The sequence below is a fragment of the Hyalella azteca genome, unplaced genomic scaffold, assembly GCF_000764305.2.
Source record: "Hyalella azteca isolate HAZT.00-mixed unplaced genomic scaffold, Hazt_2.0.2 contig13914, whole genome shotgun sequence".
In the NCBI taxonomy this organism is placed as follows: Eukaryota; Metazoa; Arthropoda; class Malacostraca; order Amphipoda; family Hyalellidae; genus Hyalella; species Hyalella azteca.
In genome coordinates, this window is record NW_025943819.1 from 245,367 (window position 1) to 264,448 (window position 19,082).

The window sequence follows — 19,082 nt, forward strand, 5'->3', positions numbered from 1 at the left end:
AATAATATTTTGTATGATCCTCCTATTCATTTAAAGTTAGGTATTAAGTACGTGATATTTATCAATGCTTTAATATTCGAAGGAAGCTCTCCCGCTATAACTTTAATTTCACTAACCCTCACCACTTCCACCCCCGTAGAAAAAAACGCGTTCAAGTTTTCCTTTTGATGTCGAGCGTTTGAAGCCTCGCTCCATCCTCCGATGCCCTAATTAATTCCATACTTACCTAATAAAACTGGCGGCAAACTAGCCAAAAATATACGCGGACCGTTTGAAGCTAAACCTTACCGCATATATGGCGCTGCACCGCGGCGTGCAGTAATACGCGCACCGTTTGCAGCGTACGCAATACCGTATGGCGCTGCACCGCGGCGTGCAGTAATACGCCCGCCGTTTGCAGCGTACGCAGTACCGTATGGCGCTGCACCGCGGCGTGCAGTAATACTTGCGCCGTTTGCAGCGTACGCCATACCGTATGGCGCTGCACCGCGGCGTGCAGTAATACGCCCGCCGTTTGCAGCGTACGCAGTACCGTATGGCGCTGCACCGCGGCGTGCAGTAATACTTGCGCCGTTTGCAGCGTACGCCATACCGTATGGCGCTGCACCGCGGCGTGCAGTAATACTTGCGCCGTTTGCAGCGTACGCAGTGCTGTATGGCGCTGCACCGCGGCGTGCAGTAATACTTGCGCGCCGTTTGCAGCGTACGCAGTGCTGTATGGCACTGCACCGCGGCGTGCAGTAATACGCGCAACCGTTTGCAGCGCGCAGTACCGCATTCATGCTTGTTAATGTTGATGGATACTTGTCGATGGTAAACAGGGGTTGGACAAAATAATGTAAACGCTTGACATTTTGATATCGTAATTCTTGAACATGTTATAAACAATGGAAACGTGGCATACTTTTATGTTTATTGCTTATTGCTGCAGCTAATTGATATTTTATCCTTGCACAGATATTTTTAGTAAAATTTTGTGTAAATATCCTAACATAAAAATGGCCAACCTTTCTGACTATCGAAGAGGCCTAATTATTGGTGTTCGAAAGGCAGGTGCTAGTGTAACTGAAACTTCTCGAAGGTTTGAAGTTTCTAGAGGTACTGTTTCGAAAGTAATGACTGCTTTTGAAGGGGGAAGGGAAAATATCCTCAGAAGAGCACAGGGCTGGCCGTGAGTCGAAGTTGTCTGAGATAGACAGTATGTACCTAAATCGAATAGTGAGGGACAATCGAAAGACCACGGCTGTTAAAATTACTGTTGACCTCATTGGACACCTACATAGTGCAGTTTCCGTAAAGACTGTCCGCCGAGAGCTACACAGATGAGGGATCTATGTAAGAGCTGCAATTAGGAAACCTCTTGTTTCAAATTCAAATGCTTCAAAGTTTTTAGAGGTGATGTAACAACTCCAGAATTGGTTCCTCGAGCGCTGCAAAAATGTGATTATCTATGACAAGTCATCGTCTACCTTATTTCCAACCTCTGGCCGAGTTTACGTTTGGAGAAAGCCAAAAGTCATTTAATCCCGACTGCCTCCTCCCAACCGTAAAACAGGGCCGGGGTCTGTGACGATTCGGAGTGCTATTTCTTGGAAATCAGGCGGACCAATGATTTCTAGCTCTTCATTGAAGAACCAACATTCGTGACTATTTAGGAATTTTGGAGGACCAAGTTCATCCAATGGTTCAAGCACTGTTTCCGGAGGGGAACGCCATCTTTCAAAATGATAATGCTCTGACCCATACAGCTGGAATTGTTAAAAAATGGCACTGGGAACATTCCAATGAAGTTGGGCATCTCATTTGGCCACCACAATCACCAGACCTGAATATTATTATTATTATTATTATTATGGCCGATTGTAGAGATGCAAGTCAGAAATCGATTCCCTCCGCCATCGTCTCGAAATGAGCTGGAGGTAGTTTTAACTAAAGAATAGGTTTAAATTCCTTTGGAAACAATTCACAATTTGTATTAATCAATCAATAGCTGGTAGAATTGAGGCTGTAACTGCCGCAATAGGTGAACCTACACCATACTAAAATATATTTTGTGGATTTCTCAGATGTTTCTCTTATTGTGTCTAGCCCATCTTTGTTTAAGAAATTCATTTAAAAAAACCGTCAATGATGTGATGTTAAATTCGGGCGACATATTTTAGTCATTTTGGTTCACCTTTGCAAATCAGATCTATTATAATGTGTATAGGCACTGTAAACCTCTTACAGTGCCGAATAAGACTCTTATATTATTTCATGTATCGTGATTCGTCATATCTTTTTGTGTATTGCTAAATGACCAATATGCTGAATTCCAGTATCCTGGTAATGCGTATTGACATATCGCGCGGCGCATCAGGCAGCTGCTCTCTCTTTCTTGTGGTAAGAATGCTGCGGCATTCGCCGACATCCTCCATTTGCAAGCACCGACCTTTGATTCTAACCCTAAAATAACTCAATGTTTGCATAATACTGATCCATGAGACGAAAGTATTTTCCGCAATACAACCTTAGAAAATATTTTGTATACCTAATGATACATATTTATATTATTTAAGATTATTATGCATATTTTGAGCTTACCTGATTAACACAATTCGTGCAAAAAGATAGTGAGCAAAATGAGCGTCGATTAGTGCGAATGCAATGAGCCCATCGAGGGTCGAGAATAGAATTTTATTCATCGTATACCAGCAAAGAAGTTTCTTAATAAGTTCATATCTTGCTTAACCCCATGATTACTAATTACATTTAACTTTCTTTTCAGCTTTGTCATGTACAATTTAATTTAATCGTAGGTAACGCGAGCTGATATTATGACTTTCCTGAGCTGTATTTTCCGTGTGTAATTATCGCTAGAAGTAATGTGGCTGTCTGGTCGAGCCATGTTTGCTTTAATGTTTGGTGCATGTAAGACAAGCAGCAATCTGCTCGTGCTTGACTAACCATCCACGCCCACCATTAACTCAATGGTCGTCGGAACATGCAGTCGCTGCATGTTACAAGATATTATGTTTAAAGAATGTGGCATGAGAACAATTTATCAAAATAAAATTTACTTTTTGATTAGATTCAAATAATTAGATGGCATTGAAACTATTCAACTTTCAGCGCAAGAAAGGCTGAGTTGTTATACGACTGAACCATAGTCCTGTTTCGTGTCCACTTCACCCCTTGACCAATGTAGTAGGTGTTCCCCCGCGCGCTTTTCACCCCATTTCAACCCATAAAGCTAAAGGTCAAGCTCATGCAAATCTCTTAACCATGCCATGGCCTGCCACTCAATTCTAGTTTACTGAAGTCTTTATTGTTGCTTATCCGTGTCTCCTCCATGACCGCGAGAGAACATATTCCGAAACACTTGTTATTTCATGTTGATTCGTCTTTTTACTGTAGTGCTGTTCTTGTCAACGTATAAATCAATTGCGCAGTGATTAAAGGGATACCGGTAGTATTATTTATTTATGAATATTGAAATATTAACGGCTAGTAGATGATGATTTGATTTGAAGGTATACTTTTCTTTGAAGCACAGTTCCTAATCTGCCTATCAAGCTCAAGTTTGACTCATTGAGCGATGGCAAATGTTGTTCATATATGATCTTAACAACCGTAAACGATTTCTCAACGATATAAATGGTAAGGAAATTATCAATCTGCGTATTATTGAGTCAATTCTCAAATTTCCATTACAAATTAAATTTTTCTAGGATGTAAACAAATTACTGACGACCAGCCGCCAGAAAATTAAGTCGGCAAAGTTTTCCTCCGTCACTAAATTGAATGCATGTGCACCATTCTATAACCAACTGCCAATGAACGTAATTTTTGCCGTTAATCAAATCTATCGGAACTTGAGATCCTAACGCTATTGACATGTCAAGCTTGACTCGTCGCCTTGAATGCCATCACTGGCTGCCTAACTAATGAATTTGGCTGAACCAACGCAAGGCCTGCAATGAGCTTTACGGAGGACTTGTCCAGGCTCCATTGGTGAGACTTGGTGTCCTTAATGATGCATTCATTCGCTTATTCCGGCCTTCACTGCAAGTTTTTTTCACCATCTTCAAACTAGTCTCTTAATGCTGCACTTTTCACTACCATTATCGAACTATTCGTCCGCGATTGCAATCGTTGTATTTGTCCTTAACCAAAAATTTATTGAAGGATGTCTTGGCATAGCATAGGACACATTATATTTCCTATACATGTGTAAGAATTTTATGTCAAGCTACGATTGTTCTTCTATCTGGCATGGGAAGGCTGCTGGTATCCGCTGGTCTATCATCAATGAATGGCTTTGGCGGTAGTGAGCTAAAGTTGTTTAATTCCATCACGGATATTTTTAGTTGATTTTGAACAATACACTCTAATATTAACGTGGGCTTCTATTTACTTATTCTTACATGATTGTAAGTTAACCCGTCGTTGAATGAATGATATTGTTATAGAAATAACTTCATTAATATCATCTTTTAATTGCCAGGTTCATTGGCCGGAATTGTGTGTTCCATTCGTCAGGTCGCCACACACACTCAGAAAAATGAGCGGGTCGTTGTGCCTAAATAGTGACATACTTTTTTACCCAAGTAAAGCCAGAGCAGAGAGCGGAGGTAGCAATGATACGCTCTATGCCGCACCAAACTGGGTCAGGCTGACCCACACAAGGGCTAAAGTGCATTAATATTTGGGACAATTTACACTTATTTCTCTGAGTGCCTGCAGGCTGCCCTAGTGCAGGACCTGCAGGCTGCCCTAGTGCAGGACCTGCAGGCTGCTCTAGTGCAGGACCTGCAGGCTGCCCTAGTGCAGGACCTGCAGGCTGCTCTAGTGCAGGACCTGCAGGCTGCTCTAGTGCAGGATTCATCTGACGAGGTCGTATAGGAGCGCCGAGTCCTTCTCTCGCGGCCCTGATCATTGTACACGCGCTAGCCTTTGTCTCATATTACTCGTATTGACCTTATCTTGTGCACCGCAAAAACCTGGTGAGGTGTCAGCGATGTGTGCTATCCTGACTTTTATATAAGGATTTCGTTTTACTTTTTGAATCTTGGTTCATTCTACGTAATGCTATGCAATCTTATTGGGAAGTTTGTTGTTCGTTCATCCATGTTAGGGAAATCTCTTATTCATCGGAATAATCGTATATTTTTGCAACCAAATCGCTATGAAATTTTTATAATTCTGTGCTATGAATGCTTTAATTGGCAGGATTCCTGTAACATGCATAGCACGCGCCTGTTTTCTGCGCCTATAAATGCGATCGTATTGTACAGCGCTGAGATCAGGCAGTTGATATTCGAAAGAGGCAGCTACACTCATTGATATAAGTGACATTGTCCGAACATCGATATACTTAGACTCTTGTGTGACTCTTATATGAACAGTATGGACAATCGGATCCATTCATTGTTCTAGGTGTAGCGCGTAAAGTGAGGCGCTATGTGAAGTCTTTTATGGCAGCGCTTGTCATTCTATTCAGACGTGAGCATGGGCGCGCTTCAGTCCATGCTAATTATATGTCTTTGACCCACAGCTCCTTGAAGCGCCTTTCATCGCTGGTAGGATTAGCATTATCATATTATTGACGAATGCAGCCGATAGAGCGGACATCGGTTAATGGTAAATTGCACATTATTGTTGGCATTTTATGTAAAAGCATAGACACTGCGATCGTTAGCAAACGTTTCCTGTGTTCGGAAATGAAACGTTCAGCTCAAACTTTCATTATAACCCTGCAGTCGGAAAATCAATATCTTGTTAATCGAGCATCGTTCAAATTTGCTAATGCGCTTACAATTTAAATGTTATAAGAGTGTATGTTGCTTTACTAATTGTTGATATGAAAAACAAGCTATTAATTTACTGTAGTTTAAATAAATATGTACTCGAAGATAGTTTGTTAAGCTCCTTATAAACTGAGCGTGAACAGGAAAAATCTTTTCGTTAACGGTCGAGCAGATCTGTTATAGGTATGTACCCATGACTATTTATAATGACCTGTACCTTCTTCAAGTTATTCGTTAGCTTTGTATTTATGTGCCTACTTAGCCCAGCTCTCGCTTGTACTGCGTTACATAGATAATGATACAACATTTGGTACTGCAAACGTGCATCAAGTAGTTTTTTTTCTCAAGCAGAGAATTATGCAGCGTGTCAGCCCGAACGAGGTGGCCATGAGCGCGACACGCGGGCGATATTGCGAGAGACGGAGGCTGCGATGTCGCATTTGGGCCGCTGCATGTACACTCATGGAAATGTGTGAGACTTGTCCAAAGAGCGATGCACTCTTTGCTCTTGAATGGGGTGATCTTGACCCAGTTTGGCCCGGTTAAAACGCGTATCTCTGCTACGATCTCTCTCTGCTGGTGCTGTGTGTAAGAATATGCGTTACCATTAGGAAAATACCATCCATTCATTTTTTGAGTGTAGGATCATTACACTGGATGGACATTATCTTCCTGGACTTCGTAATCCTGGACTTTGTCCTCCTGGACTCCAACAATTGGACTTTGTTCTCTGTGAAGTAATCGTGGAAAACACTAATTTTTTAATGATTTCGAAGCATGCGTGAAGTTCAAAGCTTTGAGGCAAAGAAATAGCGAAAAATTGCGTTGAAGACTCGTTCTTGTTTGAGTTTGGAAATGTTTTGCGTTCTAATCTGCGCAAAAATTACTCGCCAATTTTGAGCAATCCATACGTGGAGTAGAAATTGTGTACTTACTGTTTTTGTTCAATGAAGCTTTCGCAGTATGGTGAGTAATAGCTCGGATAAATTTTTTATCGATGTGTAAAATTCATTGGGCGTTTTGAAAAATTAGAATTAATCATAGATGTTCGTTGATGTCCAATACCGGAAAATAATGAACCTTCGAGTCACCGACTTGTGGAACAACCTTCCTGATAGCGTCGTTGACGCTCCGAGTATGAACGCCTTCAAGAACAGACTAGACGAAGCTATGCAGGAGCATATGTTCAGTCTTAAAATGCCTAGCAAATTACGGACCAGGCAATAAGTCCAGCAGCTATCTCAATCAATCGTCTGTTATGGAAAGATCGGGTTCCAAAGGCCGGATCCCTTGTGAATCAAGTCACGAAAAGTACAAGAATCGGCAACAGGCCATGGGCCTATTTCTTCAGTGCCGACAATTCTATTCTCTTGCTTCTGCTCACCCTGTGAACAGAAATCTCCAGTAAATTCATTTAAATAATTACATACATAATAAGCGCCGCTTCATAATTGCAGTGTTGCTATTCGAACCTCAATGTTATTTCTTTGAGTAATTAGGCGATGGTTTATATGAACCTAATCGGAAATTTAGTATGTACTAATTAAAGACTTGCAGCTAGATCGGCTGCACCATTGATATGGATTGTGAGTTTGATGGGCGAAGAAAATAATTTAGGCAGCGTTCGTATTATAAGATGGTTAAAAATAGGTTTTAAATAAATTCTAATTTTTCCTGTAATTTTGTCTTAAATTCTTGCCTATATTAGAAAATTGGCTACCTCACTATTAATTCATCAATTTCCTCTCATCAATTACTACTCTCACGCTAGTCTGCATGTTGATTTGAATATTGAAATGGGAGATTAAAATGTCTCAAGCATTTTGAACTAAACTAGTATTTTTATTATTTTAAATAATACTATCACTTCAATTGACATTTTTTTCAATTCAATTAATAATAATTCACTTATTTACTCAAATTCAATTAATAATGATTCAATCGTTTCGGATGTTGACGGGTTCGACTACTCGAGCGGCTCAGAATACCATAGCAATGTCTTGTGTATACCTGTATAGCAATGTCTAAATGTACGTAAGGAACTCGGGGCGCGGTCGTGTTATGGGTTTGTCCATCACTAATTCAGTGAATAGTTAACCAGTAACGCAGTGTTTGCATTTGTTAACTTCCATGTTTCATGGCAAATTTTATTTGCGCTCCCGAGTTGTTAATAATATTCGTATTTTGCGTGCCATTGAACACCAAAATATTGCAGCTGTTTGTGCCGCGTAAGAGGGAGAGAAACGGCAGCAGCATTAACAGACCAGCAGCAGCAACAGATGTAACAGCAGCAGGAACATAAGCAACAGCAGCAACAACAACAACAGCAGTAATAGCAGCAGCAAGAACAGTAGCAACAACAACAGCAGCACCAACAGCAGCAGCAGCAACAGCATCAACAGCACCAACAGCAGCAGTAACAGCAGCAGTAACAGCAGCAACAGCACCAACAGCAGCAACAGCATCCTGCAGTTTATCGTCGTCACTGAAGTCAATATTTGAGCTGCTCATGTGCATCCCATCAGCGACGCGCGTCTTCAGCTCCTGTTGCTGCTGTTATGCTGCTGATGCTGCTGATGCTGCTGCTGCTGATGTCTGCGTGTAGAGGGAATGTCTGCGTGTAGGGGGAGTGTCTGCGTGTAGAGGGAATGTCTGCGTGTAGGGGGAGTGTCTGCGTGTAGAAAGAATGTCTGCGTGTAGAGGGAATGTCTGCGTGTAGAGGGAATGTCTGCGTGTAGAGGGAATGTCTGCGTGTAGAAAGAGTGTCTGCGTGTAGAGGGAGTGTCTGCCTGTAGAGAGTGTCTGCGTGTAGAGGGAATGTCTGCGTGAAGAGGGAGTGTCTGCGTGTAGAAGGAGTGTCTGCGTGTAGAGAGTGTCTGCGTGTAGAGGGAGTGTCTGCGTGTAGAGGGAGTGTCTGCGTGTAGAGGGAGTGTCTGCGTGTAGAGGGAGTTTCTGCGTGTAGAGGGAATGTCTGCATGTAGAGGGAATGTCTGAGTGTAGAGGGAATGTCTGCGTGTAGAGATAATATCTGCATGTAGAGGGAATGTCTGCGTGTAGAGGGAATGTCTGCGTCTATAGGGAATGTCTGCGTGTATAGGGGGAATGTCTGCGTGTAGAGGGAATGTCTGCGTGTATAGGGGGAATGTCTGCGTGTAGAGGGAATGTCTGCGTGTAAGGGGAATGTCTGCGTGTAGAGGGAATGCCTTCGTGTAGGGGGAATGTCTGCGTGTAGAGGGAATGTCTGCGTGTAGAGGGAATGTCTGCGTGTAGAGGGAATGTCTGTCTCTTATACACATCTAGATGTGTATAAGAGACAGCTGTTATGCTGCTGTGCTGTTATGCTGCTGATGCTGTTATGCTGCTGCTGCTGTTATGCTGCTGCTGCTGTTATGCTGCTGCTGCTGATGTTGTTGATATTATAGGCGATGCTATTTCCTTCACTTTTCTTTGGCAGTTTCTTATTTCGGAGTTTTACCAGCATGTTACTGTTATATGGATGTCGCTGCTGTCATAGGAACGGTTATTGGCAGATCCAAGATATGACAGGAACTGATCTATCCATATCGCAAAGTACCGCATGTGAAGAGTACATTCGTATTCCATGTGGGTAAATTGGGACTTGATTTAACCTTCACCCTCACCCATGCGCGCTATCCATGCTGCTTGTTGAATAAAGCTTCAGCTTTCCTATGGCGATAACGGACCAATAAGTCAACGCCGGATATAATACATTTTTATTTGTTCAATATACGTTAAATGATTATATTGTGTCTGCTTTTGATACACATTAATTTTATTATGAGGAACGGCCACTTGATAGCTGAATTGTTCCCTATAACTGATAGTCGTGCTGACACGTGACGAATGCTTACAAACATTAATTGCCGACGCGTGCGCTGATTGCCATTTAGTTTGCTTCGGACTTGCATTGTTCTTGAAGTTACGATTGTGTTGGTGTCGGCGTTCATTGATTAATTGTGAACTTTTTTGCTATTCGTATTGATTTTAATTTAGACCTAAATTGTTGGAGCTTGTATATTTTGTCTCATTTTCTGGTTTATGGTTTCTACGAATGCATAAAGAGTTTAATTTTGTGCATATTGTCCATAGTATCGACTTATGTGTACATTTATACATAGAAATTGTTGAAGCTTGTGCAGCTTATTAATTTAAGTAAATTGAGTACAAAGAATCCCATTGAAACCTCTGCAATTAATTATTTCTTCTGGTAACCTTTATTCTGGTTGCTTCTGTTCTCACTTGTCCTCATGACGGCGATGTGGGGCTCGCACTCTCTCCTGATATCGCAGTCATCCTGAAGGAGACAAAAGTATCCGAAGACCTTTAAATTCTTACCGAACAAATACAATACAAGTTTTACAAGCACCTTAAAACTTATGAACGTCTTGCAATTTACAATCAACATTAAACGATCGATCACCATTCAACTAAAGTTCATCATGCAACCTAAAATTAACATAAAACTCAAGATCAGCATTAAAGTTTAGATCGCAGCAAGCGGTAGAAGAGAGCAGCCGCAGCTCCTGACACATGGCCGCGGATACGAGCCTGGCGGCGACCTGCGCGTTGAAGTCTCCAGCGATATTTCACGCTCTGCTTTGGATCGACAATCTGCACTGCACTCACAGAAATAAGCGAAACTTTGTACAAATAGCGATAAGTTTTTTGCCTGTGTCAACCATACCCACTTTGGTGCGGTGACAGGGTAGGATCAGTGTTACGTGTAGAAGGTATATCCATTATTTTGACAATTCGACAAATTCATTTTACAGTGTGTAAAAACTTTCTTACAGTGAGCGTAAGAATGAAGTTGAAGTCAAGTTGGTGAAAGTTCTGTTTGTTGAATGCAAGAAATTGGTCGGCGTCCCACTGTGCAAAGATCTAATGAAGTGATATAAAAAGTTGTACATTTGTACAAGTCCCTGCAGTTATCACTCCTCAGTTTACAAGTCTGAGCATCAATGCCGTATTTAATCTAGGGCGAGAATTAATTTGCTGGCTGCAGAATAAAGGAGCAGCTTGCATCAGAAAGCTGGGCGTTAACTCCTGATTTACGAGCGAGTGTCCCTGATAATTTCTTTATATTGTTAGTAGCATCGAACCATTAATTGCACCAGTATCTGATATAAGAATTACATTACCGCGAAGAAAAGACTTTGTCTGTCGGCCTGCACGCTCGGATAATTTTTAGCTGCTCTCTATTATAATAAATGGGAACCAGGGCATTGTTTTAATAAGTGATATCTTATTAGGGCTTTCCGTCCTTCTACGTGCCGAAAATCAATTGATCAATTATTGTTTTATATAACGAATATATATACGAATAGCAAACCTCTCTGACATTCAAAAAGACCAAATTATTTGTGCCTGTATGGCAGGTGCTAGTGTGACAGAAACTTCTCGAATGCTTGACGTTGATGGAGGTACTGTCTCAAAAGTAATGACTGCTTTTGAAAGAGAAGAAAAAACGTCATCAGCCAAGCACAGATCTGGCCGAAAGTAGAAGTTGTCTGAGAGAGACCGTCGGTACCTAAATCGAATAGTGAGAGACAATCGAAAGACCACGGCTGTTAAAATTACTGCAGACCTCAATATGGACGGACACCTACAGAATGCAGTTTCCGTGAAGACTGTCCGCTGAGAGCTACATGTGCGCGTACAGATATGGAATCTATGGAAGAGCTGCAATTAAAAAACCTCAGGTGTAGGGTGGTGTAAAAATTTCCAGAATTGGTCCCTCGAGCAGTAGATGAATGTGATTTTCTCTGACGAATCATCGTTTACCTTAATTCCAACCACTGCCCGAGTTTACGCTTGGAGAAAGCCAAAAGTCATTAAATCCCGACTGCCTCCTCCCAACCGTAAAACATGGTGGATGTGTGATGATCTGGGTGCCATTTCTTGAAGATCTTGCGGACCAATGATTTCTCTTCATTGAAGAGCCGGGACTATTTAGTAATTTTTGAGGACCAATTTCATGAAATGGTTCAAGCATGTTTACGGAGGGAATCACCATCTTTCAAGCTGAAAATGCCCCGGTTAATAGAGCTAGAATTGTAAAAAAATGGCACGAGGAACATTCTAATGAAGTTGAGCATCTCATTTGGCCACCACAATCACCAGACCTTAATACTAACCAGCAATTATTATCGATTTTAGAGATGCAAGTCTGAAGTCGATTCCCGCCGCCATCGTCTTTAAAAGCATACAGGTGGGAGATTTAACTGAAGAATGGGTTAAAATTCCTTTGGAAAAAATTTACAAATTGTATGAAGTAAATACCTCGGAGAACTGCGGCTGTAATTTCAGAAAAAGGTAGACCCACACCATACTAAAATATATTTTGTGAATTTCTCAGGTGTTTCCCTTATTTTGTCAAACCCCTTTATACACTAATATATCATGTATATATTAGCCATTGCGTTACGTAGACAAATTTTTGGCCCCAACAGTTAATTGGTATTGGGCCAGGTTTTGTTAATTGAATTGTAAATATTCTAGTTTTTATAGAAGCAAGTAGTGTTAAAAGTCAAATCTGACTCAGCACTTGGATATTGAGGATCATTTTCTGCAGCTGTATCATCACAGCACAGTAACAAATTTACTGATCAAAATTTTGAAAGAAAAACATTACTATAATCACCACTCAGTATTCGAAGAATTCTTTTAATTTTATAATGAAAAACCGTACCTTTCTTTTTCTGAACTTTATTAGTGTATTTTTCGCTCAAGTTTGATGTATTCAAAAAGTACACTCGCTGGAAAATACAACCTAAATTGAAATTAAATTTTCGAATTCTCAAGTGGTAATCACTTTCCAATATAGCAGTCAAATATTTAGTTGTTGACTGATTTACCCTAATCTTTAAAAGTGTGTGTCATGGCGATATTTTTTTTTTACATCGGAGGCCGCACTAGACCTGTTTATCAAGGAAGCATGTCTCCAACAATTATCCCGATTATCTTCAATTTTTTATGTGTGGAGAGAGTGCGAACTTTTATCTCTTTAGCTCTCGTTTGTTTTCAATGTTATTGCGCGAGACGGAGTCTGGCTGCCGTGCATATCATATGCTAATTTGTGATTCGTACAATTACTATGCGAACTGCGACCAATTGATTAACTTTGCCACTCCGTGTTGACTGAGTGGCGAACGCTTAAGGGGATCGGCTACCCTAAAATTTGAAAATTTTGAGTTTTTCTGTTTCTTATCTCATCTTAAAGGTTGTTTTCTTGCGCATCGAACGGTATAAGTATCGTCCCTGTACGTCGAAAAATGACTTTGTGACAGCTCCTCAAAGGGAGACGGGTTTTAGGTCCCTTAACAAAACTCTACGAGGATAAATGACGCGCTGGTCACTCCACAAAGGACGGCCTGGCATTAAGCAGCCAATCATGGCACTAAAGTGGGCATAGTCTTGTTTGAAAGAGCACTTTCTTACGCATCGATTGGTGGTACACCCATCTTTGTACCTCCATTTTCTACTGCACCACGCCCCATAGAACGGGGGAGGGGGGGGTGGGGTCGGCCTATAGTAATTCCTTAGGCAATAATTAAGGGGCGTGACTACTAAAACTGCGAGCTGAAGCCAAACCTCTCAGTGCCCATCATGACAGCGACGTGAAAGGTGTGCAGCCAGTTGCTCCATGCCTTCCTGACTTGGTTTAAGGCTAAGTTACGGTATCTTGGCTGCGTTGCGACTCTTTTATGTCTATTTAAGTGCCGCGCGGGCAGTCTTTCGGCCGCACTGAAAACCTCATACTGCTCTCACGGCAAATCTATCTCCTCCTACAGTTTTCAAGCTACAGCAATGAGACATATACCATTCGATTCGTAAAGACCAGGCCTATCGACACTAACATCACCTTTTTGAATTTCGGTCTGGTTCGTTTTTTATATGGGGGAGAAGGGGGGGGGGAGGGGTGAAAAATGAGAAAAAAATGGGAAAAATGGAAAAAAACGCAATAAAAAAAACTAGATGGAAAATGAAAAAAGTGATGTGAGAGTCAATAGATATGGACTTTACGAATCGATTGATACGTATCTCGATGTTGTAGGATGATATTTGTGGGAGGAGATAGATTTTCTACAGTACCCTTTTTTAGCCGTTTTCTATGAATTTCACGTTTTCTATCATTTTTTTCGAAAAATTTATATGAGCAAAATGTTTTTCTTTTTACATTTTACGTATGTATGTGAAGTTTCATGACAATCGGATAATAACTGTAGAAGTTTTCCGTAGGGGTAGCCGATCCCCTTAACTTCAGCCACTTAGTGAGTGGTGATATTTCCTTTCGGTAAGCAAGACATTCCATTTCAATTCCGATTATTTCTGTGGCCAATTGTTTTCTTAATCGATGTATTTTTTATTTTTTAACTAATTAAAATTAATAACTTTAAATAATTTCGTAAAAGTACTCATAATTTATACATGAAATTCCCGGTGCGTAATAATTACCTTATGCGTTTATAATTTGTAATCAATTACTTAATAGAAAAATGCTTTGAGGAAAGCCTTGATTAGTGAAAGTTAAGCTCATACGAAAGTGAATATATCCAACTTAACAGTGGATAACAAATTTCTTATCAGCCACAATGTTGTTGATCAGCTGACAAAGACGCGTGGCGATAAGAGCTGAGGCGCGACATATCCTGAGAGCTATTGAGTCGTCCTGCCTCCAGCGCAGCGTCCGCTAGCATTTGTCTCGCGTCTCGAGCGTCGTCCTGAGCCTCGTCTGGACTCGCGTCTCGAGCGTCGTACTGAGCCTCGTCTGGACTCGCGTCTCGAGCGCCGTCCTGAGCCTCGTCTGGACACGCGTCTCGAGCATCGTCCTGAGCCTCGTCTGGACTCGCGTTTCGAGCGTCGTCCTGAGCCTCGTCTGGACCCGCGTCTCGAGCGCCGTCCTGAGCCTCGTCTGGACACGCGTCTCGAAGTCTGGACTCGCGTCTCAAGCGTCGTCCTGAGGCTCGTCTGGACTCGCGTCTCAAGCGCCGTCATGAGCCTCGTCTGGACTCGCGTCTCGAGCGTTAATTGATTTACAAAAATTACAATATTCAATATTGAATTCAAAATGATTCTCAACAATTTATTGAGAAAAATATTTACAATAATATTTCTAATAATCTGGGGGTGATAACTGATGTAACTTATGCGGATGCAACTGATGCATGTGTATGCAATGTGGATGTATGCCACGCAATGATTGAATTTAATAACGTATTTACTAATTTACACCATAACATTATTTACAAATAATGGTATTTACCCCACAATGATTGAATTGCGTGGCAAATTTTCAAGTTTATTTGAAGTTGCCTTCAAAATTCCGCAGGTCATGGATTGCCGTGTTAAGAGTCAGAATGACTAATGCAAACAAATTTTCTCTTCTGCGCTTGAAATACTTTTTGTCTCTTATTTGATTTGCTCGATTTTATAAATATCATTATTATGATAGCAGTTCGGAAATTGTTCAAATTAAGGCTCGTTCCATTAATTAAGGAGTGGTTCAATTAGGGAGATAGAACATTCATGATAATGCTTCTTTGGATCACTTGGATGTGGTCGCATCTTCGAATTTGATTACCACTTTATTTTTTAAAGTCTACATTAGTAGAATAATTGAAATAATAAAATATATTATTTGTCTGAATATTGTAGTCGTTCTTATGTCAAGAATTTATCGGTAAACTTGAACGGCAAAACAAACAAGCTTGCCTGGAAGGCTGGGAAAACTTGTAAAATATTTCAAGCAGTTATCCATAGAAAATAGGTTTTCTTCGTTCATACCGAAGAAAACTTTCAAGCTAAAACTTTCTAAAATATAAAGATCTGATGAAAACCATACGAACTTGTCATAGATATAACGGCGATTTACATTAGCCTTGAATATGTTTCAAGCCAAGTAATAGGATGAAAATTGTCTTACTTTGATCTTCTGCAGAGTCGCTTGGGTTCAAATGCAGCCCTGAATCAACGACGTGAAAACTACTAAAAATTCAGTGAAAATTTCACTGTTTTCATATTGAAAACTTTAAAATTCAATTGCGACTATATATACATTGCATTTATTTGATTGTGCATTTAGAGTGCTTATCAACCAAATGCAGTCAATAGACATCGGGCCGTGCACCAACCATGATGGTATTCACCTCGTAATGTTCTTCATAGTTAATGACGAATCTTAAATGTTAGTCATGGTCAGAGGAGCTCAATAATATGACTTCCTACAAGTATTCGCCATCCAGAGGTGGACAGTAGCGCGCTACATGTAGCGGCCGCTACATTTTCAGTAGCGGTAGCGGTAGCGGTAGCGGTAGCGGTAGCGGCGCTACATTTAAGGCAATGTAGCGGTAGCGGTAGCGCCCGCTACATATTTAAGTAGCGATACGAGGTTTTGCCGCTACAGCGCTACCGCTACATTTATAGATAAAGCTTTTAGATTTACTTAATAGCATTAAATATTATTTTAAAACCAGCATGATACATACATAATATTAATTACAGAATAAAACTGTACGAAAGATTTCGGTGTAATGTTGTCAACCTCAGCCTGTTACTAGTGTCAACATGTTAGTTGTTACTTGTTAAGTTGTCACCTGTTACCACTTACAGGTATTTTTCATGTTTCCGTTTGCTTACAGTTATTTTTATGTTTCACCTTCCCTACATGGATGTCTACTTTAATCGACCAATTTAAAAAATAATCCACATTATATATACTAATAAAAGACTGATTTTTATATGTATATGTCATAATATGTGGATAATTTTTGAGATTGGTAGATTATAGTAGACATCCATGCATGTAGGGAAGATAAAACAAAAAAATAACTGTAACTTTTATTTACTGTATCTAACCCGAACTAGTTCGGTTAGGTTAATTGCAATAAAGTTGCATTGATATGTCTTGAAAATGTTTTATAATCATTAAATGTTTATGAGTAAATCCCAATAGCAGAACAATAAATATTTAGAGATTTCCAATAATTTTGGCCATTGTAGCGACTAATGTAGCGGCGCTACATTTTACTGTAGCGGTAGCGCTCGCTACAATCTAGTGGGTGTAGCGGTAGCGTTAGCGCCGCTACATTTCAAAGTAGCGCTGCCCAGCTCTGTCGCCATCAATCATTTCATTTCATAGTCATCTGCCAATCAAATGATGATTATCTGGGCTGCAAACCACTTGAATAACTCAATCGTTATACGGACATAAACCTTCCATTCTTTACGATATGAAATAATATTTAATTTGTTCTGCAGTGATGTGCGTAAAATGTTTCCTCGCAACTGATTAATTTGTATAATATTTATAGTTAGTATAGACTTCCAATGCTAATGTGGGCTTTAACGATGATTTAACCATAAAAATGTGTATTCAGCTCGTTGAATATCACATTTGAGAGGGAGTGTGAGGGGGGTGGGGCACAAGAGGAGTGTGGGGGTGGGGAGAGAGGGGTGTGGTATGGCATGTTTATGGTCGTGTTTTGGTCGGCAATGCTAATGCTGGTCATGCCTGGCGTTATCATGTGTGTGCTATAACCCTCGTCCTCTGCGTGGCCTTCCCTCACTTGCTTTCCCTCGCGCTACTGCAACAAAAACATCCTCTCTATGACGTCGCTTCCCTCATTTAATAATTTATTGCTTTAAAAAAATTACTGCTGCTCTGCAGGACTTACCCAGACTCTAGAATTACTGCAGAATTTGCTACACAAAACTTCTGGTAATTTAAAATAAACAAGACTAAGCTGTTTCACTAAGATCCTCAACATCGCAAGGTTTGAAGTATGGGTAGGTTTGTGAAGGTTAATTCTTTCTTCATTCAAATGTTCATCATCATTATTAAATGTGTATTCATCTATACGGCGCGTTAAATGTAGCGCTCGGTAAATTGTGACGTAAATGATGTAAAGATGTGACTTCCCATCTAATAACATCAGCTCATATGAATCACATCAACTATTGGATTACAAATTGCCTATCATATAATTTGTTTATTTCATGTGTGTGAATAACGTGCAGGATAATAGATATTATTATAAGTTAAATCTGTTAATTTAATGCAATAGAATCCCCATACGTGAACATAAGTCAAAAATTGCTTTTTATGTAAGTTATGTATTCATAATTTGAAGCGATGTTTCTGCTCAACCTCGTCGCGTGGGTTTAACCGGTTTTGCCCATCACCGCTAATGAATTATTATGAAGCAAACATGAACTAAATTCCATGAATTACAACAAACTTCACTAAATACTCATCGACATTCCCGCCGCACACGAGGAGTGTGAATGTCACCACACAGCGCCAGGAATGTGTGGAATGAGCCGCCGCACATTCCTGGAATGACTGAGGAATTTTGACGATCGCGGGTAAGGCGAGTGTAAAAAAACTGGTTATTGCATTGCCGTTATTTTATTGCGAGTCGTCGGGGAGATGCGCTAAAATAACGGCAACATGCGCCTGAACTCATATGTTATTAGTGCGCGCCGTGTTGGTGAGGCTTCAATTGTGTTGTGTTGATCATGTTTGAATATTCTTATATGTATATTTTCATAATATTATTCAAATCATTGAAATAATATTAATAAATTATCCGATTTTTATAAATAGTGTCGCAAATGCCAAAGACTGCCGCAATATATTGGATGCATCTACCGTCAACCAATTAAAGTTGTTCCATTACATTTTGAGAATTTTCTTACCTTTAAATCGTGTTTTTTATATGGTAATAAAATAGCTCTATTGGAGTCGATGAAGCGTTGACTTGTTAGTGATTTAGGCTTCGGCCTGATGCCATTTTCTGGCGGTTCTGTTGAAAATTTTGTTTCCGCGTGGTCATCTGTCCCTGCTCAGCAGTTAGTCCAGCTCATCTCCTTGTGCTCTCCCTGCTCAGCAGTTAGTCCAGCTCATCTCCTTGTGCTCTCCCTGCTCAGCAGTTAGTCCAGCTCATCTCCTTGTGCTGTTCCTGCTCAGCAGTTAGTCCAGCTCATCTCCTTGTGCTGTTCCTGCTCAGCAGTTAGTCCAGCTCATCTCCTTGTGCTGTTCCTGCTCAGCAGTTAGTCCAGCTCATCTCCTTGTGCTGTTCCTGCTCAGCAGTTAGTCCAGCTCATCTCCTTGTGCTGTTCCTGCTCAGCAGTTAGTCCAGCTCATCTCCTTGTGCTGTTCCTGCTCAGCAGTTAGTCCAGCTCATCTCCTTGTGCTGTTCCTGCTCAGCAGTTAGTCCAGCTCATCTCCTTGTGCTGTTCCTGCTCAGCAGTTAGTCCAGCTCATCTCCT

At 40.7% G+C, this 19,082-nt stretch overlaps 1 protein-coding gene across 1 annotated transcript in view; it reads left to right on the top strand.

The window, feature by feature from the left end:
• The window catches only part of LOC125178948 (myosin heavy chain, cardiac muscle isoform-like), a 38,097-nt gene extending 23,253 nt beyond the window's left edge, over nt 1-14,844 (top strand). The window contains exon 7 of the mRNA XM_047883879.1: nt 14,492-14,844. Coding sequence (XP_047739835.1) covers nt 14,492-14,844 — 353 coding nt within the window. The remainder of the gene's footprint in view (nt 1-14,491) is intronic.
• The last annotated feature ends 4,238 nt before the right edge of the window (nt 14,845-19,082 follow it).